The 27542-nt window shown below is 48.3% G+C and overlaps 1 protein-coding gene across 2 annotated transcripts; it reads right to left on the minus strand.

Annotated features, from left to right (window-relative positions):
• Nucleotides 1–9230: 9230 nt before the first annotated feature.
• Nucleotides 9231–24818, minus strand: PTP4A2 (protein tyrosine phosphatase 4A2). 2 transcript variants are annotated; one of them, XM_084222703.1, is made up of 7 exons: nt 24638–24818; nt 16682–17136; nt 16477–16559; nt 15378–15470; nt 12498–12628; nt 11304–11378; nt 9231–11028 (listed from the first exon to the last, which is right to left on the minus strand). In XM_084222703.1, the coding sequence occupies exons 2-7, from the start codon at nt 16707–16709 to the stop codon at nt 10920–10922; spliced, it is 519 nt and encodes a 172-aa protein (XP_084078829.1). In that variant the 5' UTR covers nt 16710–17136; nt 24638–24818; the 3' UTR covers nt 9231–10919. The 2 variants fall into 2 exon arrangements, with proteins under 2 accessions (XP_084078829.1, XP_084078830.1); XM_084222704.1 differs by having other exon boundaries at nt 9232–11028; nt 16477–17136.
• Between the last annotated feature and the right edge of the window lie 2724 nt (nt 24819–27542).

The raw sequence follows: 27542 nt of genomic DNA on the forward strand, positions 1-27542 counted from the left end.
AACATGGAATTGGGGAATGGGATGGGAAATTGGGGAATGGGATGGGAAATTGGGGAATGAAGAGTGGAATTGGGGAATGAAGTGTGAAATCTGGGTCTGGAATGTAAAATTTGGGTCTGGAATGTAAAATTTGTGTCTGGAATGTAAAATTTGGCATCAGGAACATGGAATTGGGCTCTGGAAAGTGAAATGGGGGAGTGGAATGTGGAATTTTGGGGTCTGAAATGTGAAATTTGGGTCTAGAATACGGAATTAGGGTCTGGGATACAGAACTGGGGCCTGGCTAGGGAAGGGCCACTTCTGCAGGAGATTTTGGTGGGAAGAACTGGGGATGTGGCGGGAAGAACTGGAGATTTGGTGGGAAGAACTGGAGATTTGGCGGGAAGAACTGGAGATTTGGTGGAAGAACTGGAGATTCCACACCTGATGGATCGACCTGCCCGCAGTGGAGCCGCACAACCCAACCCAAGGGTTCCAAATCCAGGATCCTGGGGATTTGTTTTCCCAAAAGGCAGAGGCTGAGCTGGCTGGGATCAATCCCAGCCTATCCCAGGCCCTGCCTCTTCCCCAAATCCCGCTCCCAAGATTCCCACCCTCATCCCTTCCCTGGGAAACCAGGTCACCATCTGCTCTGCCTGCAGCCCCTGGCTTGGTGACAGCTCCTGCCTCTGCAGGAGATCCAGGAGCTTTTCCCAGATTCCCACTCCAGCCCTGACAATCAAGGACACGAGGGCAGGAATGCTGGCAGGCTGTGGGATAACCAGGAATATCCATCACACCCCTCAGGAGATTCCCAATTCCCAGCTCCTGGAGGAGTTTTCCTCTCTCCAATTCCCGGATTTGTTTTCCATCTTCCACCCCACAGCAAGCAGGCACAGGGGAGAACCCCCCAGCCCTTCCAAATTCTGCAATTCCAGCCTCTGCAGGAAATTTTCCAGGAATTTTCCAGCCTTTTTAACAGGAGGAAAAAGACTGGAAAAACAAGAGCCAGGGAAAAGCTGCTTCCCCTCTCAGGGAGCCTCCCGGGCCTGGCTCCAGCCCTGAGCAGCTCCAGGCTCCTGCTGCTTCCTGACAGCCATTCCCAGGAAAAAAAAAGCTGTTCCTGGATGTTTAACCTGCTGTACAAGGCAGGGCTGGCCCTCCCTGGTGGCTCCTGCCTTGTCCCCATCAGTGGCACTGCCCTGAGAGCCGAGGGGGGCACGGTCCCACTCCCAGCTGGGGTTTGGGATGGGATCCCAGTGGATCCCGTCCTCACCCCCCTGGATTCCTGGGCCTGGCTCTGGTTGAATGTTTTAAAGAGCTGGGTTTGATCCCAAAGCTCCTCCCAGGAGTGGGGGGAAAAACTGAACAAAAATCCCGAATATCAGCGAGGGGCAGGGGGAGCTGTGGGGTGCAGGAAGCACAGGGAGCCTCTTCCTCCCTGCATGGAGCAGGAGCTGGGAGCAGCACTGCTCTCCTGCGAGGTGTCCTTCAGCTGGAGTCCTTCATCCCGGCTGGAATCCTTTGTTCCACCTGGAACCCTCCTTATCCCAGCTGGAACCCTTGCTGGAACCCTTTATCCCAACAGGAACCCCTCTATTCCAGCTGGGACCCCTCTAATTCACCTGGAACCCCCTTATCCCAGCTGGAACCCTTGCTGGAACCCCTTTATCCCAACAGGAACCCCTCTAATTCACCTGGAACCCCTTTAATTTACCTGGAACCCCTCTATTCACCTGTAACCCCATTATTCCACTTTTTAACCCCATTATCCCTTCTGTAACCCCTTAATTCCACCTGTAACCCCATTATTCCACTTTTTAATCCCATTATCCCACCTGTAACCCCATTATTCCACTTTTTAACCCCATTATCCCACCTGTAACCCCTTAATCCCACCTGTAACCCCATTATCCCACCTGTAACCCCATTTATCCCATCTGTAACCCCATTATTCCATTTTTATCCCCATTATCCCACCTGTAACCCCATTATCCCACCTGTAACCCCATTATTCCACTTTTTATCCCCATTGTCCCACCTGTAACCCTCCCCCCATCCCAGGTGCCCCACAGGCAGCAGCTGTCCCCACTCCCCTCGAGGGTGACACTTCCCATCCATCCCCGCATCCCGCCGGTTGCCATGGCAACGCTTTGGGAAGCAGGGAGGTTCATTCTCAGTTTCTCGATGGAATTAAAAACTACAAAACAACCCTCGAATGAAATTTTGTTTTCTCCCCGCTGCCTGAAGTGTCACGGATTTGTCCCTGACCCTTCAGAGTCTGTGGATTACCCAGGGCCATTCCCAAAGTGAATTTTCTGAGGGTATTATGGGAATTCTGAGGGATTATGGGAATCCCCGGGATCGGCTCATCCCAGCCTCGGGAATAAAGCACAGAGAGCTGGAAAAAAAATCCCCTCTGGGCGATTCCCGAGGCTGGAGGAACCGTGAATTGTTGTTAATTAAACAGCAATCAGCCGCTTCCAAGGGGAAAAAACTTCCCAGAGGAGCGGGGATGGCCTGGGATGGATCCTGCTGAGAAATTCCAGGGAGGAGCAGGGATGGGATCAATCCTGCTGAGCAATTCCAGGGAGGAGCAGGGATGGGATCAATCCTGCTGAGCAATTCCAGGGAGGAGCAGGGATGGGATCAATCCTGCTGAGCAATTCCAGGGAGGAGCAGGGATGGGATCAATCCTGCTGAGCAATTCCAGGGAGGAGCAGGGATGGGATCAATCCTGCTGAGCAGTTCTGGGAGGATGCAGGGATGGCCTGGGATGGATCCTGCTGAGCAATTCCAGAGAGGATGCAGGGATGGGATCAATCCTGCTGAGCAATTCTAGAGAGGAGCAGGGATGGGATCAATCCTGCTGAGCAATTCCAGGGAGGATGCAGGGATGGACTGGGATTGATCCTGCCTGCTGAGCAATTCCAGGGAGGATGCAGAGCTCCAGGATGAATCCCAGAAATGCAGAGCAGCAGGTTTGTGAGTCAGGCAGAGGGAGGGATGTGAGAAAACGGGGAAGGAAACGCCAAACAAGTGACAGATTCCCGTTTTTTTCCCCCAGTTTTTTGTGGCTCTGCCAAGGCCCCTTCCCACGCAGGCCAATCCCCCTCCTTCCCTGGCATCCAGAGCTTTTTGGGATCCATTCCCACCCCGCTGACGTGTTCCCTGCAGGATGGGGCTCCAGGAACACTCCCCAGCTTTTTAAAAGTCAGCAGGAGCTGGGAGAAGGGGAGAGCTGGAGCATCGCTGATCCCTCTCCAGGAGATTCCTGGGAACACCCACCAGCCTGGAAAAGGCAAAAAGCCTTCCTGGAAAAGCAGGGAATGAAATCCCTCAGGAAATGGGATCTCAGGGATGATCCCATTCCATGTCCTAGCCCGGCCTTGGGCACTGCCAGGGATTTAGGGACAGCCCAGCTGCTCTGGGAATCCCAAACTGGGATTTGGGGATCCAAAATCCCAATTTTGTGTGGACATCCCAAACATTGGGATGAGGAGATGCCCAAATCTTGGAAGTGGGAGGTCCAGAGAGAGCCAGAGCTCGTCCCAAGGGCAGCACCCAGATTTGTGAGGTCCCTGCCTCAGCATCCCTGCCTGACCTTGAAACATCCCTGTGGAGGGAACAGGGATCATTTCCCACCTGGATTCGACTGAATTCCCTTCATTTGCTCCTCACCAAACAAATTAAATCAGCACCCCTGGTGGCTCAGGGCCCTTTTCCCACGGATTCCAGGAGAGCAGGGAACATTCCCGCTGCCTTTATGGATGGCCATGGCCACCCCTCTGCTGCCCCCTCCAAATCGGCCCAGGGAGACCTGGAAAAGGCAGATTCCATGGAAAAGGCAGATTCCATGGAGAATGCAGATTTTATGGAGAATACAGATTCCATGGAGAATGCAGATTCCATGGAAAATGCAGATTTTATGGAGAATGCAGATTCCATGGAAAATGCAGATTTTATGGAGAATGCAGATTCCATGGAAAAGGCAGATTTTATGGAAAATGCAGATTTTATGGAAAATGCAGATTTTATGGAAAATGCAGATTCCCTGGATAATGCAGATTCCCTGGATAATGCAGATTCCATGGAGAATGCAGATTCCCTTGAGAATGCAGGTTCCATGGAAAATACAGATTTCATGGATAATGAAGATTCCCTGCACAATGCAGATTCCCTGGAGCCTGGAGCCACACCAGGACGGCACTGAGCAGGCAGAGCTCCGTGCCCTGCCAGGCTCCAGCCCGAAAATCCCTTCAGGAGGCTCCAAACCCACTTCTCCCCCTTCTGGAAGGTTCTGAGGAGGCCTGGATTTAGTGCTGCTCCCTCTGGATCCATCAGCTCTCGGGTTCTGGGAGCTGCAGATCAATCAGGGGGAGGCTCCTGCTGCATTCCAGCCCCGTGGCCGCGCTCAGGAGCACTCCAAGAGCAATTCCCGGCTCTGTTATCGCATTTCCAGCAGGAGATTGATCCCTGGGAGGTCACATTTATTCCCAGCATCCAAAATTGGATGAATGACAGCGAGGGCACTGCAGGGATCACTGCAATCATCCCAGGAAAATGGGATGGAGCAGCAGGGAGCCGTTTGGTTTTCCACGGGGGCAGGAGGGATGAGGATCCTCTCCAGGGAGCTGCCAGGCTTCCAAAGCACGGGATAAAAGCACAGATCATTCCTGAAGAGAGGAAGGTGGAGCTCCTCTTCTCCAGAGAACCCACTCCAGTTTTGGGGAGGTTGGTTCTGGCAGGGCCCCAGGCAGTGGAAACTCGGGAGATTCCTGATCCAAGGCCTCCCCCTGCCTGGAATGGTGATTCCCAGTCAGCTGGGATTTTGCAGGGAGTAAAATGGGAAAAAAAATAAAAATAATAAAATAAAATTTAAAAAAAGGAGGAATTCCAGGGAAGGATGTGAGGAAGAGCAGGATGGTGCCTCTGCAGGGAGGAAGGTCCTGAGACAGGTCAGGAATCCCAGACTTTGGGCAGGGTTGAAGGCAATAATTTAAAAATCTCTGTGCCCCGATCCAGCTCCAGGGGGAAGATTCCCTGCTCCCACAGAGCTCACAGGGCAGGAAGGAGGCAGCAGCACAGGGGTTTTCCCCAAAACAAGGAATCCATTTCAACGATTTCAAGGCAAGATCAGCCCCCTGTTCTCCCAGAGAGGCCAGAATTCCCGGAATCCCCCCGAGCCAGAATTCCCGGGATCCCCCCGAGCCTCTCCTGCTCTCCCCATCCCGCAGGGACGTGGCCAGGCTGGGTGTGAAGTGCCCAGCCCGGATCCATTTGCACCCCGGATCCCTCTGCAGGGACCACGGGGCACCCTCAAGGGCTGGGGTGGGGCTCAGCCCCTGCCCTGCAGCAATTCCTGCTCTCCTGGGATCTCAGGATCCATTCCAGGGAGGAGCAGGAGCATCGCTCCATGAGGATCCCGAGGATGTGCCTGGGGCTGTGTGATTTTGGGCAGCCCCCCTGCCCAAAATCCCGACAGAAATGGCTTTTTTAACCCCTCTGTTGCAGAGCTGATCCTGTTTCCTAACCCTGCCACGCAGGGCTGGGTTTCCTCTCCGGCTCCTCAGCATTCCCTGCAGGCAGGGCACGGCAGCCTGGCCTCATTCCCGGCAGCAGGAGCACCTGGGATCCCGGGGAGCTGCTGCCCTCCCCTCTGCCAGGACAAAACCTCTCTGAAAAGAGCAGAAAATCCATTCCCATCCCAGGCTGGGAGACGCCAGGGATAATTGATACCCGGCTCCGGGAGATAAGGAATGAAACCTCTGCTCCTCCTCCTCCTCCTCCTCCTCCTCGAGGCTTTTTGTGCCTGCAGCTCCCAGAGCTGGGCAGGCTCTGACCTTGAGCTCCTGCGTTAATGGCGGAGCAGGGATGGAGCAGGGAGGGAGCAGGGATGGAGCAGGGATGGAAGGAGCAGGGATGGAGCAGAGAAAGAGCAGGGATGGAGCAGGGATGGAAGAAGCAGGGGTGGAAGGATCAGGGAAGGAGCAGGGGTGGAAGGAGCAGGGGTGGAAGGAGCAGGGAAGGAGCAGGGATGGAAGGAGCAGGGGTGGAAGGAGCAGGGGTGGAAGGAGCAGGGATATCTCACCCATCACTCAGCCCATCCCTCCTTCCACAGAGCCAGCACATCCCAAATTCCCAATTCCCAAATTCTCACCCCACAGAGCCTGCACATCCCAGATTCCCTCTTTCCACAGAGCCTGCACATCCCAAATTCCCAATTCCCAATTTCCTCCTCCACAGAGCCTGCACATCCCAAATTCCCAGATTCCCCCTTTCCAGAGGGTGTCTCACATATTGGGAGCAGATTCCCTCTCTCCAAAGGATGGCCCAGATCCTGGAACCAGATTCCCCCTTTCCAGAGTGCTCCAGATCCCAGGAGCAGATTCCCTCTCCACAGAGGCTGCACATCCCAGATTCCCAATTTCCCCCTTTCCAGAGGGTGTTCCAAATTCTGGGAGCAGATTCCCTCTCTCCACAGAGGCTGCACATCCCAAATTTCCAGATTCCCCCTGTCCAGAGGGTGTCCCACATCCCAAATTCCCAAATTCTCACCCCACAGAGCCAGCACATCCCATATTCCCTCTCTCCACAGAGCCTGCACATCCCAAATTCCCAATTTCCCCCTCTCCAGAGGGTGCCCCACACCCCAAATTCCCACATCCCCCCTCTCCAGAGGATGCCCCACATCCCAAATTCCCACATCCCCCCTCTCCAGAGGATGCCCCACATCCCAAATTCCCAATTTCCCCCTCTCCAGAGGGTGCCCCACATCCCAAATTCCCACATTCCCTCTCTCCAGAGGATGTCCCATTTTTTAGGCCCAGATTCCCCGAGCTGGTGAAAAGCTAAAATTAGATTTAATTATTGGTTATCTTTTATTTTAAAGCATCCTGGGCTGGTTGGAGCCTCTGGAATGAGCTGATCCCGATGGTTCCCCCTCCAATTCCAGCCTGGAATTCTCTGAATTTATTCCTGCAGCTCCCACTGTGCTCATCAGCCTGAATTGCTCCAAAAACAGCATTTTAAGGGATATAAATTCAATATAAAATATAAATTAAAATTTTAAAAATTATAATAAAATAGAAATTAAATAGAAATAAAAGAAGTAGTATCCAAAACCAGCATTTGAAGGGATATAAATGAAATAAAATATGAAATGTAAATTAAATAAAATTATTTATAATTAAAATAGAAATTAAATAGAAATAAAATAAGTAATATAAATTAAATTCCAGCTGGGATTTTGGTGAAAAACAAAAGATTCAGAGAAAAAAAAGCGACTCCTACCACACAGGGATATCTCAGCTCTAATTAAGGGCCTGCTAATTTTTCTCCTAAATCGCCTTTAATTAGCAGGACAATTCACTTTTAGGCATGGTAATTAAAAAAAAAAATTAAAAATAAAAATAAATGAATATTTGGAAAAACAAACAAGAGTTTGGTGTTAAAAAACAAAATAAAAAAGGTAAAAAAGAGGAGCTGGAACTCCCAGCCCCCCCTCCCGGGGGTTTTATTCCCTCACAACCAAAAAATTGTTCTGGGAGTGGGAAAAATCTGAAAATCTGATCAAAGTTGGAAACCCAACCCCGTTCCAAGGGTGAGATTTCCCCGAGGGCAGCAGAGCCAAGCTGATCCTTATCCACCAAAACCCGGGGAAAAAAGGACCTGAAATGGATTTAAATAAATTCAACAGCTCCAATTCTGGGAAAAATCCACAGGGAAAAAGCAGCTGGAATTATTTAAATTAATTTAATAATCAACAGAATTCCAGTGATAAAGGAGGAGGAAATGTTGGTGTTCAGGAGGCCAAAATTCCCCCATTTTCAGCCCAAAACAATTCCCACTTTCAGCGCTGCCAGGTCCAGAAAAGTTTTGGCAGCAGATCCTGGGAAAGGTCAGAGCTGTTCTTTGGGTTGGGGCAAGGTAAATTTCCACTTTTTGGGGTTTTTTTTTCAAAGAGATTAAAGAATTTTTAAAGAATTAAATTTTAAAGAATTAATTTTTAAAGAGAGATTTTTTAAAAGAGAGAATTTTTAAAGAAAGAATTTTAAGAGAATTTCTAAGGAATTTTTAAAGAATTTTAAAAGAAAGAAGTTTTAAGAGTTTTAAAGGAAAGGATTTTAAAATCATTTTTAAAGAAAGGATTTTTAAAGAATTTTAAAAGAAAGAATTTTTAAAGATTTAAAAAATAATTTTAAGAGAATTTCTAAAGAATTTTTAAAGAATTTTGAAAGAAAGAAGTTTTAAGAGTTTTAAAAGAAAGAATTTTAAAAGAAAGACTTTTAAAGAATTTTTAAAGAAAGAATTTTTAAATAATTTCTAAAGAATTTTTAAAGAATTTTAAAAGAAAGAAGTTTTAAGAGTTTTAAAAGAAAGGATTTTAAAATCATTTTAAAAGAAAGAATTTTAATAGAAAGAATTTTTAAAGAAAGAATTTTAAAATAATTTTAAAAGAAAGAATTTTAAAAGAAAGATTTTTTTTTAAAAGATTTTTTTAAAGAAAGAATTTTTAAAGAATTTTTGAAGAATCTTTGGACAATTTTTAAAGAAATAAAAGAATTGTTCAATTTTTCCCTGTTCAAATCAGCTCATCCCAGCAGCCACTCTCGGCGCTAATTAACCCCAATTAACGCTGATTAGCGAGCACGGCTGAGCTGCAATGAACGCACCACAGGCAGAGAATAAATCGATTTTACTGCAAGAATTTTATTGCACCAGGTCCGGGGCCCATCTGCATTTCCCCCTAATTAAGGCTGGGGATGTTAATTAGGACAGCAGAAATTAAGGGGGGAGGCAGGGGGAGGAGGTGAAAATTAAAATTTGGGTTATTTTCTTCAGGAGGGGTTGGGGTTTGCAGCTCCCCTCGAATCTGACTGAATTTGTCAAATTTAAAATTTGACAAATTAAAAAAAATTCCAGAATTCCGCAAAGGAAAAAACAAAAACAAAATAAAAAAATTTTTTAGCCAAGGGTATGCTGGTGTTTAAATGTGACAAATTCTGGAAGATTTTTAATTTGTCAAATTAAAAATTTAATTTGTCAAATTTAAAAATTTGACAAATTAAAAAACAACTTAAAAATATGACAAATTTAAACAACTTCCAGAACGTGTCATATTTAAAATTTGACAAATTAAAAAAAAACTTTAAAATTTGACAAGTTAAAAAAACTTCCAGAATGCTGGAATTCTGCAAAGGAAATGATGGGGGAAAATATGGATATTGTGGGAAAAAATATGGATATTGTGGGAAAAATGGAAATTATGGGGAAAATATGGATATTGTGGAAATAAATATGGTTATCATGGGAAATGACCCAGGGAAAGGTGGAAGATCACTCCTGGGGCAGCCAAAATCCAAAATGGGTCTGGTAGGAGCAGCCTGGACAAAATTGCTCCTAAATCCTTCAATTTATTCCTTGGCAGCCCCAAAATTCCAAATTTTAGGGTTTGTTGATGAAGGGTGTCGGGATTTTTGGGTGGAAATTGGGATTTTCTCTTCCAAACCCCAATAAAAAAGAATCAGAGGCTGAACTGAGGAAATTCCCCCTCACACCAAGCCAGGCTTTCCCTCAAAATCCCAATTTTCTGTGCTCAGCAAGGTGGATCCAAACCCTTCTAATGCTGGATATTGTGTGAAAAAATATGGATATTATGGGGGAAAATATGGATATTATGGGAAAAAATATGGATATTATGGAAATAAATATGGATATTGTGGGAAATGACCCAGGGAAAGGTGGAAGATCACTCCTGGAGCAGCCAAAATCAAAATTGGGTCTGGTAGGAGCAGCCTGGCCAAAATTGCTCTTAAAATCCTTTAAGTTGTTCCCTGGCAGCCCCACAAAAAGATCTCCAAAATTCCAAATTTTTAGGGTTTGCTGATGGTGTCAGGATTTTGGGTGGAAATTGGGATCCTCCCTCCCAAAAAAACCCCAATAAAAAAGAATCAGAGGCTCAGCTGAGAAAATTCCCCCTCCCGCCCCTCAAAATCCCAATTTCCTGTGCTCAGCAAGGCTGGGAACACGAACAGCAGCAAAAAAAAATTAAAAAATTAAACTAAAAAAGCCTTTTCCCTCTTTCTGACAGAGAAATGAATTTTAAATCTTGTCTGAACCTCCCCTCGCTCGCCCAGGACGCTTTGGAACATCAGCGCCGGGCTGGATTTTGTGTCTAAAATTCACATTTCAGCTGAATTCTTTGGGGAAAAATCAATGACACACACACAGAGAATCCCAAAAAAACCCAAATCCACCACGGGGCTGAGGCAGGGAGGATCCTGTGTGAGAATTCCATGGAAAACATCCCCCAAAATCCCCGGGATGTGCCCCAAAAGGGGCTTAAGGCTGTCGGGCTGTTCCCAGCCAGCTCCTCCTCGTGTCCCTGCTGAAAAACCACCCCAAAATTTCCTTTTTTTAATGATTTTAAAAAGGAATTCCCAGCTCAGGAATTGCCACTCCTGGCTGGGGGTGCTTTTCTCACCCTCCTGCTCAAGGTAACGCTCTGCTGCTTTTCCTTGGAGATAAAGTTGACTTTATTTCTTTTCTTAAAAAGTTAAAAATACACAAGGTTGGGAAAACTGCTTTTCTCCTCGCAGGTTGAGGCTTGAGGAGAAAACAATCCTTCACTGAAATGTTCCTCTTAATTGGCTTCTTTTTTTAATTATTATTATTATTATTATTATTCTATATTTTATCAATTTTGGGTTTTTTTCCTCTCAATCATCATCACCCTTTTTATTTTTAAATTTTTAAGGACAGAGGTTGAGCAGCGCTGACTCCACCGCTAATTTAATGACTTTTTTTTTTATCTTTTTTTCTCATTTTTTTCGATTCCAAATTCACATTTCCAGGTGCCAAGAGTCCAGAGAAGAGCCCCCTGCTGATCCTGCCTTCCTTGTGAGATCAATATTTTGGTTTTTGGTTTTTGTGTTTGTTTATTGAACGCAGCAGTGACCGTTGGCGTCCTTGAAGCGTAATCTCATCTTGGGCCGGTATTTCTCCAGGTAGAGCAGCTGCTTGGAATTGAAAGCTCCCCTCCTTTTCCTAAAAATAAACATTAAAAAATTGGATATCAATTAAAAAAAAAAAGAAAAAAAAAGCACTTTTTTGCTCAATTCAGGCTGCTTAGTTTTAATTTTAATTAATATTTTTATATTTAGTAATATTCAAAATATATGAAATAAATATTATTGAAAGTTCCCCTCCTTTTTCTAAAATCTCTTCCTTAACAGCCTCAGGCAGATCAAAACCCACTGAATAAAAGATTCCTGGGGGGGAAATAATCAAAATAAACAAAATAAAAGAGATTTTTCACTTACTGCCTTATAAACTGAACTGCATCCTCGTACTTCATCCCACACTCAATGAGAGCGAGCGCCACCAGCACGGGAGCCCTGCAGGGAAATCAAAAATAAGAAATAATAATTAATTACTATATTTTATATTTATAGAATATCAATTATAATAAATAATAAATAATTCTGGGTTTTATCTTGATTTTAACCTCGTTTTCTGGGTTTTGACACCTCCTGAGTGTGTTTGGAGCCCTGCAGAATCTTTAGAGGTGTAAATACTTAGTCAATTTACTATTATTATATTATTTTATCAATATAAATTGTTGATAATTATATTAATTTAGTATTTAAATGTATTATATAATATAACAAAATAATAGAAATAATAATAAATTTAATAATGGAATAATTTATTTAATATAATAAAATAATATAAATAATTAATAATAAATTTAAAAATTAAAAATATTTTTAATATAATAAAATAAGATCAAGTATCAATAATAAATTTAATAATGAAATAATAATTTATTTAATATGATATTATAATAATAATTAATAGTAAATTCAATAATGGAACAATAATTTATTTAACATAATAAAATGATAAAAATAATTAATAATAAATTTAATAATGGAATCACGATTCATTTAATATAATAAAATAATAATTAATAATAAATTTAATAACGGAATAACAATTTATTTAATATAATAAAATAATGGCAATAATTAATAATAAATTCGTTAACGAAACAATAATTTGATTTTGTGAAATAGCAATAATTAAGAATAAATTTAATAATGAAATAATAATTTATTTAATATAATGAAATAATATCACTAATTAATGATAAATTTAATAATGAAATAATAATTTATTTAATACAATAAATAATAAATAATAAATTTAATAATGAAAGGATAACGAATTTAATATAATAAAGTAATAACAATAATTAATAATGAATTTAATAATGCCGTAATAATTTACTTAATATAATAATAACAATAATTAAGAATAAATTTAATAATGAAAGTATCATGAATTTAATATAATAAAATAACAATAATAATGAATTTAATAATGCCGTAATAATTTATTTAATATAATAAAATAATAACGATAATTAATAATAACTTTAATCACGGAATAATTGATAATTAATGGATATTATCGTCAGATTTATCATCCTGTGCCCCGTGTCCCGCACCCACCTGCCCAGCCCCGCCACGCAGTGCACGGCCACGCAGCTGCCGGGCTCCTCGCGGAATTTGCTCCTCAGCAGGGTCAGCCAGTCCTCCACCACCTGGCTGGGCGGGGGGGCCCCGTCATCGAACGGCCAGTCCTGGGGGGGAGAGAAAAAATCACATTTAACCACAGCTGCTTGTACACCAAAAACACCAAAATAAACACCCCGTCATCGAACGGCCAGTCCTGGGGGGAGAGAAATAAAACACATCTAACCACAGCCACAGCTGCTGTTACACCAAATAAAACAGAATAAACACCCCGTCATCGAACAGCCAGTCCTGGGGGGGAGAGAAAAAAACCACATTTAACCACAGCCAGAACTGCTTTTACACAAAATAAAACAGAATAAACACCCCGTCATCGAACGGCCAGTCCTGGGGGGGGAAAATAAAACCACATCTAACCACAGCCAGAGCTGCTTTTACACCAAATAAAACACCAAAATAAACACCCCGTCATCGAACGGCCAGTCCTGGGGGGAGAGAAAAAATCACATTTAAACACAGCCACAGCTGCTTGTACACCAAATAAAACCAAATAAACACCCCGTCATCGAACGGCCAGTCCTGGGGGCAGAGAAAAAAACAGATTTAACCACAGCCAGAGCTGCTTGTACACCAAATAAACAGAATAAACACCCCGTCATCGAACGGCCAGTCCTGGGGGGGAGAAATAAAAACACATCTAACCACAGCCACAGCCACTTTTACACCAAAAACACCAAAATAAACACCCCGTCATCGAACGGCCAGTCCTGGGGGGGAGAGAAAAAACACATTTAAACACAGCCACAGGAGTTTTCCATGTTTTTGAGGTTCATTTTTCTACATGAAAAACTTCAGGGGTTTTCCTGTGGAAGCCACAAAACCTGACTGACCTGAACATGGAATTTTCACTGATGTGCCAGGATAACATTTCTTTTCTCCATGGAATTTTTATTTTTTTTCCTGCATGGAAAACTGCCGGAGTTTTCCTGACTGACCTGCACCTGGAATTCTCACTGATGTGCCAGGATAAAAATTTTTTCTCCTCATGGAAAACTGCATTTTTCCAGTGGAAGTCAAGAAACCTGACTGACCTGCACCTGGAATTTTCACTGATATGCCACAATAAAATTATTTTTTCCTCATGGAAAACTGCATGAATTTTCCTGTGGAAGCCAAGAAACCTGACTGACCTGGATGTGGGATTTGATATGCCAGGATAAAAATGTTTTTCTCCATGGAAAAATAATTTATTTTCCTCATGGAAAACTGCAGGAATTTTCCTGTGGAAGCCACAAAACCTGAGTGACCTGCACCTGGAATTCTCACTGATATGCCACAATAAAATTATTTTTTCCTCATGGAAAATGCATTTTTCCTGTGGAAGCCACAAAACCTGAGTGACCTGCACCTGGAATTCTCACTGATATGCCAGGATAACATTTCTTTTCTCCATGGAATTTTTTTTTTTTTCCTGCATGGAAAACTGCAGGAGTTTTCCTGACTGACCTGCCCCTGGAATTTTCACTGATGTGCCAGGATAAAATTTTCTTTTCCTCATGGAAACTGATTTTATCAGTTCCTCTAACAATCCTGCAAAAACACGGCCTGGAAGCTCGGGGTGAGCACACACCTCTTGGAAAAACCTGCCTGGGTCAGCCAGACACCCCTGCACAAGGGCAGGAATTCCAGGAATTCCACCTGCTGGGCTCCAGGAGGGGGTCTGGGCAGGAATTCTTCACTCTGAGCATCAGGAGGGGTTTGGGGATGGATTTCCCAGAGAATTTGGGGCTGCCCCAGGAGTTGGGATGGATTTCCCAGAGAATTTGGGGCTGCTCCAGGGGTTTTTGGGATGGAATTCCCAGAGAATTTGTGGCTGCCCCAGGGGGTTGGATTAATCAGGAGTGTCCCTGGACATGGTGTGGATGAAATTTAAGGATTCCCACCCAAAACATTCCAGGGTTCCATGGCTCTCTCCTGGCACAGAGGTTTGTGGCAACTCAGGATGGGTTGGGAGGGGATTTGGGGAGGAATTCTTCCCTCTGAGCATCAGGAGGGGTTTTTGGAATGGAATTCCCAGAGAATTTGTGGCTGTTCCAGGGTGTCCAAGGCCAGGTTGGATTAATCTGGATAGTGGGAGTGTCCCTGGCCATGGTGTGGATGAAATTCAGGGATTCCCACCCAAAACATTCCAGGGTTCCATGGCTCTCTCTTGCCACAGAGATTTGGGGCCATGTGTCACCCACAGGCTGAAATTTAAGGATTCCCACCCAAAGCATTTCAGGAATTCTTCCCTCTGATGATGAGGAGGGGTTTTTGGGATGGAATTCCCAGAGAATTTGTGGCTGTCCCAGGGGTTGGGATGGATTTCCCATAGAATTTGTGGCTGTTCCAGGAGTGTCCAAGGCCAGGTTGGATAAATCTGGATAATGGGACTGTTCCTGGCCATGGTGTGGATGAAATTCAGGGATTCCCACCCAAAACATTCCATGGCTCTCTCCTGGCACAGAGATTTGTGGCCATGTGTCACCCCCAGGCTCCAAAGTGTCACTTCCTCTAACAGCAAGGAGATGGAATTTTATTTTGGCAAAGCCAAAAAGATGCTGTGGCCAGAGACAAGGACCAAACCAGGCTCCAACCACGGGGCTGAGCACCAGACATCACCAAAATAATCCCTAAAAAACCACACAAAACATCCCAACAAACCCAAACCACACAGAAATCCATCGAGTCCCTCAAACCCACCTTCACCTGCTGCTAAATTTTGGCCAAGCTGGACCATCCCCAAGCACTGAAGAGATCCCCACAAGTTCTAGAGAGGAAAATTCCCATTTTTAGCCAGTTTTAAAGGCAACTCACTAGAACTTGGATTCCTTCCTTCTCAATTGGAGCTTGGTCGTAAGTGGCGTCACAAACTCGCACCAAGGTTGTCACCCCGTACTTCTTCAGCTCCTTGGAGAGAAGGGAAAACACCTGAGCACTGAGAAACCTCTTTCCATCAGGAAAAAATCAACATTTCCCTCATTTTCAGGCCACCAAAATGGAAGGAGTGAGCTGTAAAATTTGTGAGGAAATTTACAAGGGACAGGAAAAAAAAATGAGAAATATTTCTGAATATTTCTGAGGGGGGGGGGGAAATTTGCAATTATAAAAGTATTTAAAATATCTGCTTAAATGCTCCATGCAGCTTCTCCTCCTCCTGAAATAGAAGGCTGGGAGTGTTTTCTGCAGGCTGTGTTGACTTTTGGAGGCAGATCCTGCCCAGGCACTGAGAGCACAGAAATCAGAATTTCCTCTGCTGTTCAGGGCTGAATTGCACCTCAGAATTAGCAGGAATAGCCACTGCAGAGAGTGCTGGAAAGGGGAGAAAATTCTCAATAAAAATTCTAAATAAAAATTCTAAATAAAAAATTCTAAATAAAAAATTCTTAATAAAAATCCCAAATAAAAATTCTCAATAAAAAATTCTCAATAAAAAATTCTCCATAAAAATCCCGAATAAAAATTCTAAATACAAATCCCAAATAAAAATTCTAAATAAAAATTCTCAATGAAAATTCTCAATAAAAATTCTCAATAAAAATCCCAAATAAAAATTCTCAATAAAAATTCTCAATAATTGGGGTGTTAGAAATACCCTTAAATTTCAAGTAACAGGCACTGAGGGGTGAGGAAGGACTGGTCAGCAAATTCCTGGCCGGGAATTTTGAGAGATTTGGGAGTTTTTATACTCATTCTTGTCCAAGGAGTAAATCCTTGATGGAAGGAATTGAAACTCATCCAAGCCAAGAAATGCAGGAATTCAGAAAAAAAATCAGCAGTGATTCTCATATGTGAGGAAAATGTGAAAAATAAAGATAAAAAAATCTTTAAATTTCCTTCCAGAGGTGAGGAAGGACTGGTCAGTAAATTCCTGGCTGGGAATTGTGAGGATTTGGGAATTCTTTGGGCTCCTTACCTCGATGAACTTGCTGAGGGTTGCATTGGTTGGGTTGTGAGTGATCAGGAAACGCAGATTTTCATAAGTAATTTCCACGGGGGCTGGACGGTTCATAATGGCAAAGAAATCGTGTGAGGGGCCAAAAAAACCAAAAAAATTTAAAAAAAAATCAAAATAAAAGGGGAGGAAAAATAAAAATTTAAAAAAAAAAAAAATCAATGACCTTGGAAACGTTTCACAGCAGAAAACATCAAAAAGGGCACAAATATGGCCGGATTTGATCAGAGCTGGCTCGGATGGGATTTCTGCTCCTAGAAAAGCAGGTTTGCTTCCAAATCCTCAGCTGCTGGCGGGGTGGCTTCCTGCAGACCCCCCAAATTCCCAGAGCACAGCAGGCAGGGCAGCCTGCTCTACATGGAGGCACTGGTGAGGGCAGGGCAGGGCTGGAAGGTTCTGGAATCTGCTGCCGGGGGCCGGCGCCAATCCCATAAATCCCCACCGGGTCCCGCTGCCTTCCCCGAGTCCTGCAGGGCAAAAATCAACCAGGGGTCCTGGCAGCTGGCAGAGGAGGGAGCCCTGAGCTCACTTGGCAGCCAGGGTGCTGTGCTGGGCCTGGCAGAAGTCTGCCCTGACGCTCAGAATCGCCATAAATGTGCCAAGGATCCTCCAACGGAACACCTGGAATGGGGAAAACAGGGAGAGGTTGGTGGGGGTTAGGGATCCACCCCAGAGAAACCCAAATCCAAATTATCAATGGAAAAAAAAATAAATTAAAGGCCTGATGAGAGGTTGGTGGGGGTTGGGGTTAGGGATCCCCCCCAGAGAAACCCAAATCCAAATTATCAATGAAAACAATAAATAAATCAAAGGCCTGATATAGGTTAAATCATAAATAATGGAAACACCTGGAATGGGAAAAACAGGGAGAGGTTGGTGGGGGTTTGGGGTTAGGGATCCCCCCTCCAGAGAAACCCAAATCCAAATTATCAATGAAAACAATAAATAAATCAAAGGCCTGATAGGCCTAAAGATAAATAATTGAAATACCTGGAATGGGTAAAAACAGGGAGAGGTTGGTGGGGGTTGGGGTTAGGGATCCCCCCCAGAGAAACCCAAATCCAAATTATCAATGAAAAAAATAAATCAAAGGCCTGATAGGTCTAATCATAAATATTGTGATTAAAATAACCCCAAATAAATCAAAGGCCTGATATAGATTAAATCAAAAATAATGGAAAAACCTGGAATGGGGAAAAACAGGGGAGAGGTTGGTGGGGTCTGTGCCCAGCTGGGATCCCCCCCCAGAGAAACCCAAATCCAAATTATCAATGAAAAAAATCCAAATAAATCCAAGTCTTCATAGGCCTAATCATAAATATTGTGAATAAAATAACCCCAGATAAAATAAAATAAATAAATTTTTAATCTTTTTTTTTTTTGAGGGGAAAAAGGCTGCAATCCCAATTCTGCAGGCAGAAACCCCAAAGCCAGGAGTGCAGAGTGGGGAGGTGGAGGTGGCCCAGCTGAGTGAGGATAATTGGGAATAAACACCCCCAGCCCAGCTGAGGATGCCCAGCCCTTAATGAGAGCCTGGCTGGCAAATGAAGCAGCACCAAATTACCTTTTCCAGTCAAACACCACCCAAAGAACAGCAATTATCCCCTTGAAACCCAAAATCAGAGGCAGGGAAAAGCTGTTTTCATCATTTCCATCACCTCCCTGACCTCCAGGCAGCTGAAATCCACATTTCCAGCAGGAATCCTGGAATGTTTTATCCACAGGATGGAAGGATCCCCTCCAAACCCATCAGGCTCATTTATCAATTCACTCTCTTGCTGATCATAGAAAATCAAGAGGTGAAAGCTCAATTAGGACTTAATTAAGGCTAACAAAAGTGTTTTTATAAATAATTGAACACGGATTGAGGGGAAAGGAGAATTTCCATCCCTGGATTTTCTCCTCAGCACCAGATTTGGTTGGAAGAGCCTCACCCAGAGCTGGTTTTGCCCTGGAAGTTGCATTTTTGAATCATTTTTGAATCAAAGAGGGAATTTCAGCCCAATTATTTCAAAAGGCAGTTGTGCAAACAATTTACCAAGCGATTAAGAAGTGGAATATTTCACTGCCACGTGTGCTGAGAGTCAGCAGCTCCTCTGAAAACCAGGAGTGACACCAGCTCCCCTTCCCAAAGGAATATTCCTGAAGCATTTAATTAGCTCCTAGCTGAGGAGTGATTAAAAATGTGTTTTTAATAAAGCACTGTATTTAAGCCTGAAAAAAGTTATTTCCAGCAGGATGAGGAGTCGATGTGGCACACCAGGTTAATTTTAAAAGCCTGGGCTGCTGACAGATCCTGAGTTTAAAAAGAAAAATCAGGATTCCAATTAAGAAAATGAAAAATTTTGTTATGGATCCAGGTGTGATCTGATCCATCCAGGTGGGATCTGATCGACCCAGGTGGGACCTGATGGATCCAGGTGGGATCTGATCAATACAGGTGGGACCTGATCAATCCAGGTGGGACCTGATCAATACAGGTGGGACCTGATGGATCCAGGTGGGACCTGATCAATACAGGTGGGACCTGATCAATACAGGTGGGACCTGATGGATCCAGGTGGGACCTGATGGATCCAGGTGGGACCTGATCCATCCAGCTGTTATCTGATCCATCCAGGTGGGACCTGATCGATTCAGGTGGGACCTGCTCCATCCAGGTGCCCCCTGCCCCATCCAGGTGTGATCTGATCAATCCAGCTGTGACCTGATCAATCCAGGAGCCCCCTGCCCCATCCAGGTGTGATCTGATCAATCCAGCTGTGACCTGATCAATCCAGGAGCCCCCTGCCCCATCCAGGTGCCACCTGACTCATCCAGCTGTGACCTGATCAATCGAGGTGCCCCCTGCCCCATCCAGCTGTTATCTGATCAATCCAGATGTTATCTGATCCATCCAGGAGACCCCTGCCCCATCCAGGAGCCCCCTGCCCCATCCAGCTGTTATCTGATCAATCCAGCTGTTATCTGCTCCACCCAGGTGCCCCCTGTGCAGGTGGGAGGGATTTTAGGATTTCTTTTTTAACTGAGCACACACTCAGATCCCTCCCCTCACTCACAGCCTGATCCCAGGTAAATCTGAGAGGAATTTCTTCTCAAATGGGCAAAACTAAGCTGAAAACCTCTGGGAAGGGCGGGCATCAAGCAGCATAAATTAATCAAGGTAACAGCTGATCAGGAGATAAATTAATTGCCTTGACAGGAGCTGGGAGTGAAATCCCAAACACACACAATCCCAATTTAGGATTCCTAAAATCTGAGGTTCCAGCAGAGCCAGGGGAAAGGAAAACCAAGGAATGACAGCGTGAGGAATTCCCAGCTCCAGCAGAAGGAGAGAGGAGCAGCCCAGAGCAGCTGCGGGGAGGGCAGGACAGGATTCCCCGGGAAAGGTCAGCGGGATTCCCGGGAAAAGTCACCGGGATCCCCTTTCCAGCGCCCCGGGGCACAGGATGCCACAGCACCGCCGCTAATTTGTTACTCAAAGGATCCTCGGGAGCGCCTCAGGCGATCCCAGATCATTCTGTTCCTCTAAGGGAGGATCCAGGTTGAATTCATGAGCTGCTGGGTTTTCCTTTCCTGTGAAATCTCTGGAATTTCCAGGTGTGAAGTCAGCACCACGAATGGATCCCATCAGATTTCCATCCTGCCTCGGGATTTTGGCTTTTCCTGTCACTCTGCCCATGCCAGGTTTTACTTCCCCTTCCTGAAAATTCCCCCTCTCTATCCCTACGCTGCCAAAATATTTCACCTGCGACATTTTCCACCTGAAAGAAGCCAGAGACCTCCAAGAGGAGCCTTAAAACCTAAACCACAAATCAGCCAAGAAGCAAAAAAAAAAAATAAAATTCTAAAATATCCTGTCAGGGAGAAAAAAAAAACTGGAATTAAATGGCTCTGGATGAACTCCTGGCTGAAGGAAGCTTGCTCAGACTGACACGTGCCTGGAGAGGGGTGAGGTCAAAAAATGTCACTGTTCCACCCTGTCCACCCCCGCGGGCGGCTGCAGCTCCCTCCCAGTCCCTCCCAGTCCCCTCCCAGTTCGGGGCTGACTCACTCATTTCCTCTGCAGATACAGATCTGCCCCAGCAGGAACAAGAAACCCTCAGAGAAGCCTCGAGTGACACGTCAGGAAATGGTGACAATTGTCACCTGCCCAAGGGGAGGCGAAGGTGACAGAGCTGGGCTGGATCCCCAAGCAGGAATGGATGGGAAAATCACCCTGGGAGCAGCTGGACCCGGCCACAGCTCTTCCAGCAAAGAGTTTCACACTCTTCCCTGCTCTGACACTGGGATTATTCTTAAAAAAAACAAAAAACACCTTCCCCACCCATCACTTAAGTTTTTAAAGGACGTGTTTGAATGGTATTTGCATTCCATGCCCAAAAAGTTGAAAGTTGCTAAAAGTGTTTGAAGTTGCTGAAAGTGTTTGAAGTCCAAAGCAAAAGGCTCTGCTAAAAAAAAAAAATTAAAACTTGAACTATAATCCTGTTTAAACCACGGAATTATATTCAAGTGAAATCAAAAATTACTTTCAGAAATTTGTTTGCGACATCAATAAAAGTCTTTCCTAAAAATCAGAAGGCTGAGTTGTCTAAGCTGGGCTTTGAAAACAAGCTCCTGCCTGATCAAGAGCTCAGCCTAAACATCCTCACGCTGAAATATCAAACCCAGCAGCGAAAGCCCATTAACGAGACTTGAAAGCGACTTCAGAAACGGCCCAGAACACCCAGGAGCTGCGGAGCTGAGTCACTCGCACCTCGCTCGGGTTTCCATCCTCCTCTGGCGGGTTCGGAGCCCAGCTCAGGCCGGCTGACAGCCGAGCCTGGGGCTGACTGATAAATGTCACAGCCCGGCCACAAAGTGGCGATTGTTCCGGGCACGGCCCGTCCTCAGGGGCGCCGCTGGGTTCGGTGAGGAGCTGAACTCCTCAGCAGGGCACGGGGAGAAACAAGGGGCAACAAAGAGCTACAATAACAGCGAGCCGACCTGGGAGCTGCACATTTCACACTCGCTGAGCTCCCACAATCAGCAAAAACCGAGAGATGATCCAGGCTGGCTCTAAAGGCATCTCAGAGTTTTACTGAAGGATAAACGAGAGCAAGCTCCAGGGCACGGGGCTGATTCCCAACGCTCACAGGAGCTGCCAGAGGGACCCAGAGGCACCCACAGCACCCAAAATGGGCTTTGTCCCTCCCAAAATAACCCACAAACATCACCTGGAACCCCAATGCTCACAGGGAACCCAGAGGAACCCACAGCACCCAAAATGGGCTTTGTCCCTCCCAAAATAACTCATAAACATCACCTGGAACCCCAATGTTCACAGGGAACCCAGAGCATCCAAAATGGGGTTTATTTCCCTCCCAAAATAACCCACAAACATCACCTGGAACCCCAATGTTCACAGGGAACCCAGAGGCACCCACAGCACCCAAAATGGGCTTTTTCCCTCCCAAAATAACCCAGAAGCATCAGCTGGAATCCCAATTCACAGAGGCTGCTGTGACTCTCCAGCTGCCAAAGGAACCCAGAGGCACCCACAGCACCCAAAATGGGTTTTTTTTCCCTCCCAAAATAACCCACAAACATCACCTGGAACCCAAATGTTCACAGGGAACCCAGAGGAACCCAGAGGCACCCAGAGCACCCAAAATGGGCTTTCCCCCCCCCAAAATAACCCACAAACATCACCTGGAATCCCAGGTGGATTAAAGCCCCTCCAGGTGACTCCAGGCCGGCCTTGTGCACTTCCACAGCTTCTCTGGGAATTCCATCCCTCACCACCTCCCAGGGAATTCCTCCCTCACCTCCAAACCCTCTCTCTGCCAGTGTTTTATGGGCTGTGGGAAAGGGAAGCCTCTGTAAAGGGTGAAGGGTTTTATTTTTGGTGTTTAGGGCTGGAAAAAGCCGGGGGGTGACATTTCTCAGGCTGGAGGGGGGTAGGAAAGGAAGGGTGTCCAGGATGTGGTGGTTTCCCTCTCATCCTGGCACTCCTGAGGGAGCTCCTGGATCTGCCCCAGGGAACAGCCCCAGAATTCCAGAGGGGGCAGAGTCCAGGGGAGCACCCTGAGCTCTGCCCTGCCCTGGGGAAAGGTGTGAGCACGGCACTGGGCAGGAGGAGGATGGATCTCTGCAGGGAATTCACCCCTCTGAACTTTATCAGGTGTTTTCTGTTTTTATTTTAAATTAAAAATCACAACTAGCCCCTGAGTAAGGCCCACATTCCTGTGCATCCTCACTCCTACCTTAACTCCAGCTGAGCTGATTAAATCCAAGTATTTCTACATGTTGAGTCATAAGGAGACTGAGTTTTCTGGCTGCTGCTAGCGGTGGGTTTCTCTTTTTTTCTTTTTCTTTTTTTTTAATTTTTTTTTCCCCTCTCCTTTAAATCCTAACTGCAGTTCTGAGTCAGACCCTGCCTGCTTCGCTCGGGGAGTTTCGAGGCGAGTTTCCATTTACACAGGAGCTTTTCAAAGCCAAATTTCTGCCTTCCTCCTCCTCCTCCTCGCCCCGAAACCCAGCGAGAGCACACGCTGCCCCGGGAGAAAATGCAGATGGTGACTAATCACACCCAGGAACCATCACGGGACGGAAGGAAGGCACTTCCAGCACTGCCCCACGGCCTCACCTGAGCCCCAAAGCCCCCGGAGCCCCCCGAGCTCAGCTCCTCCTCGACCCGGAGCTGACCCTGCCCAGAAATCCTCCCCTGCCTGACTCAGACCTTCCCGCAGGTCACTCCCAGCGCTTTTCCCGAGGCGTTGCTGGTCCCAGAATCCATCGGCTCTCCCCCTTTTTCCCAGCCCCAAATCCCACAGGGCAGCCCTTTATCCGGACAAACCGGCCCCACAGCCCTGCCCCCGTTCCCACCCCAGGAAAACCACCGCATCCTGGACACCCTTCCTCCCCTGCCCCCTCCAGCCCGACAAATGTCACCCCACAGCCTTTTACAGCCCTAAATACACACAAAAAACCCCTTCACCTTTTACAGACCACCCCGAGGCTTCCCTTTCCCACACCCCCCAAAAAATCCCCAAACTTGTCCCCCTTTCACACAGGAATCAGTAACACCCTTCCCTTCAAAACACTGCTCCAAATGTCTCCCAACACCAGGGAAAAACCCCCAAAATCAGACAAAATCCCCCCAAAACCAGGTGCAAACCCCAAATTCAACCCTCCTGCAGCCTCCCTGTGCCCCCACTGTTTCAATCCCCCAAGAACTGCCCCCCCTTCCTGAACATCCCCCCAAAACCGGCTGCAAGGGGGGGCTTGGGGATCCCCACAACGCTGGGGGTGGGCACTGAGCCCCCCACAGCATCCCACAGGTGATGGGGGACCCCCCAAAGCAGGGAGAAGGGACCCCCAAAGCTGCAGGGGTGGGCACTGAGCCCCCCACATCCCCCATAAGATGAGGGACCCCCCAGAGCAGCCCTGCAGGGAAATGGGACCCCCAAAGCTGCAGGGGTGGGCACTGAGCCCGCCACATCCCACAGGTCATGGGGGATCCCCCAAAGCAGCCCTGCAGGGAAATGGGACCCCCAAAGCTGCAGGGGTGGGCACTGAGCCCCCCACATCCCACAGGTGTTAGGGGACCCCCCAAAGCAGCCCTGCAGGGAAATGGGACCCCCAAAGCTGCGGGTCAGGGCCACTGTCCCCAGCCAGCCCCCCAAGCTCAGAGGGACCCCAAGGTCTGAGCTGCCCCCAGAGCCCCTCCTGGCACGCTGGGAGCCCTCAAAGCCCCCAGAGGTCCCCCAAACCAACCGCACAGGCCGGGAGTTTCCTCCACAACAGGAAAAACTCCCCGAAGCAGCCCCTGGCCCCAGGCAGAGCCTCGTGGGCCCCAAATCCCGCTCCGAACGAGCCCCTCAGCCCAGGGGAGCCTCCTGCTCCCACAAGCCCACCCCAAACCAACGCCTCAGCCTGCTGCCCTCCTAAGACCCTCCCAAACTGTCCCCCGGAGCACAAAACCCCTCCAAACCACCCGCAGGGGCCTGAGGAGGCTCTCCAGGCCGGAGAGGCCCCCCCAGGGCAGGGAATCCCCTCCGCACGCCCGGGATTCCCCCCCTTCCCCAGCTCCCGGGGCGGCGCCTCCGGCCTCCCCCGCTCCCCTCGGCTGCCCCCTCACCGTGGGCATTGAGCGGGCCGGGGGCCGGCCGGGGTCGGGCAGGGTCGCGGGCGGGCGGCGGGGCCCGTGACGGGGCTGGGGCTGCGCTGGGCCCGGTCCGGCCGGAGACACCGAGAGCCCGCGCGCCGCCACACGGCTCCTCGCGCACAGGCCGCGCCCCCCCCTCCCGCCCGCGGCCCCGTGGTACGGCCCGCCCCTCACACCCACGGCCGGCACAGTGGTACGGTCCGCCCACACGCGCGCCCCACGCCCCGGGGCAACGCGCTGGGCGCGTCCATTCGAGGCGTGGAGGGGGGTGGGAGGTGGCAATGGAGGGCTGCGTGAGGATCTCGGAGAACTTTCCGGTGTCAGGAGTGGCCTCCAGGGAAACCGGAGGGGGATCCTTGGTCGCGAACTGCAGTGACAAGACAGGGAACAATAGAGGTTAGGTATTAGGAGGAAATTCTTCCCTGTGAGCGTGGCGAGGCACTGGCACAAGGTGTGGAATGCCCCGAGCCTGGAATTGTTCGAAGCCAGGTTAGATAATACCTTGAGCAACCCGCTCTAGTAGGAGGTGCCCCCTCTCCGTGCAGCGGAGAACGGCTCTTTCCATCACTCTGCTTTTATAGAAACCCCCCCTTGTATCCCATGGTACAGGCCTCTCCCCCTTGGGCATTGGTATAGCCCGGGGGTAGCTCGCCCTGACCGTCCCCAGTCACCCTTGGTCCCGGCCTCCCCCCCCCCGCAGCCCTCCCACACTTGGACCGGCCCTCTGACCGCACGTGCACACGGAGCCGTCCACGCCAGCATCCCCCCCGCCAGCGCAGTGGTACAGCCCGCTCCTCCCCACTGCCTTCAGTGGTTCGGTCCTCCGGGGGGGTTTCCCACGGCTTCCGCTTCCCTGAGCCCGCGGCGGGACCGGGATCGGCGAACCGGGATCTGGGCAGCCGGTTCGTGGGTCCCGAACACACGGGGTGCGTCCAGCCCGCGGTGCACTCAAGGAGCCGTGGGTCCGCTGCCGGCTGGAGCGCGGCATTCCGCGCGTGGCTGGGAGCGGGATCCTGGCCGGCCGCCCCACAGCTGTGCGGCCTCAGGGGACGCGAGGGGACAGCCCTGCCGGGTGTGACAGCGCAACACCCGCTTCCCGATCCCACCGGGAAAAGGGAGGCGGTTCCCGTCACAATCCTGCGCCAGAGCCAGCGGTGCCAGCTGGGGCCACGCGGAGCCAGCGCGGTGTCGCCAGCATCGGGTGACATCTCCTCACAGCTCCGGGAGAGGTGGATAAATAAGGATCCCTTGTTTCCTGCACGGCCTGGAGGAGATGTGTGATTTCCCCAATTATAAAAGCTGTTGTCTTCCCATTTCCCATGCTCTGTGGAATTATTAATAGAGGCCTATGTTTTATACTAATTTAAGCAGCTGCAGTGCTTGGAATGTGTCTGTGCTAGTAAAGAGCTGCCTCCACGCACAGTAACAGAAACCCCTGCAAAAAAGCCTTTTTGCATTTATAGAATCATGGAATGCCTCAAGTTGGAAGGACCCCTAAGGACCACCAAATCCAACTCCTTGCCCAAACCCATCAGCAAAAAAACTCAAGAGAATCATCCAGGAAGGGGCAAAACTGAGGGTGAGAAAAAAGGAACCAGCAAACCTTTGTCCCTCAAAATACACAGAGAAACTGCTCAGTGCCACTTTGCTGGGTTTAATGGCTCTGCAAAGTCATAACTGGAGTCACAAAAACTCTGATAATCACAGGCCTTAAGGCTCTTTCCTTTCCTTCTTCAGCACTGTGTGCCACCGCCTGATAAGAGCAGTTTCGTCCTTCAGGGACACCGAGGGCTCGTCCCCAGAGCGGGCTGTGCCCCACAGGACCGTGAGGGCCATGAGGGCAGGCTCGGCTCCCACAGGGCACTACCAAGGTCCTGCTGGACTCTGGAGGCCGGGGGACACGCTGAGCCCTCACAGCGGCGCTACCCCCGTACCTCAGGGCAGCGCTGCGCCCCGGGCAGCCCAAAGTCTCGGTCCCCACGGCCCGGTGCCGGTGCCGGTTCCCCCTCAGCCCCTTCCCGCGCCTCAGCGCCGCCGCCTGGCGGGAATGCGGAGTGCGCATGCGCGGCACCGCCGGGGCGCAGTGCGGGCGGAGCCGCCGGTTCGAGTCCTGTGGCTGCGGGTTCGAATCCCGCCCGCGCCGCCCATGCCATCGCCGGTTCTCTCACAACTTCGATTTTATTATTCTATTTACTCTAGTACTGCGTTCAGTTCTGGGCCCCTCAAAGGCTCGCGAAAGGTCGAAGAAAACGCCTTGTGAGGAGCGGCTGGGGGAGCTGGGTTTAGTCTTAATAGGAGGCTCGAGGAGCGCATCATTGCTCTCCACAAGCACCTGCCAAAACCAGGTGCAAAACCAGGCACAAAATGCCAGGAGCTTGTGGTGAGGCAGGGCCGGTCTCTTCTACGGTGTGAAGAGTGAGCTTAGTGAGAGAAAACGGCCTCAAGCTGAAACAGGGCAGATTCACAGCAGATATTAATATTTTTTTTCGCCTTCCGAGCGGCCCGACATTGGGAGGGGCTGCCCGGGGAGGTGATGGAATCACCGCGTTCAGAGGCGCTCCGTGACGCGCCTGAGGGATTCCAACAAGATGAATTATTCCCTCCCCACACACACGATTCCCTGCCTCCATCACCCACAACTCCCCTCACGGGAGGAACTCCCCTCACGCCGCCGCTTCCAACCCCGCCACCGGCACCGCGCCATTCCCGCGGGGGGCACCGGATCCCCCCTCACACACACACCGGGAGGGGGCGGAGCTTCCGGCGCGGCACTTCCGGCCCGGGCGCTGCGCGGGCGGTGTGGCCGCTGCGCTCCCGCCGCCGCCGCCGCCGTCCCCGGCCCGGCCCGGCGCCCGCGTCCCCTCCCCGGCACCGCCTC

The sequence above is a fragment of the Fringilla coelebs genome (genome assembly GCF_963513975.1).
Source record: "Fringilla coelebs genome assembly, chromosome: 28".
Taxonomy (NCBI): Eukaryota; Metazoa; Chordata; class Aves; order Passeriformes; family Fringillidae; genus Fringilla; species Fringilla coelebs.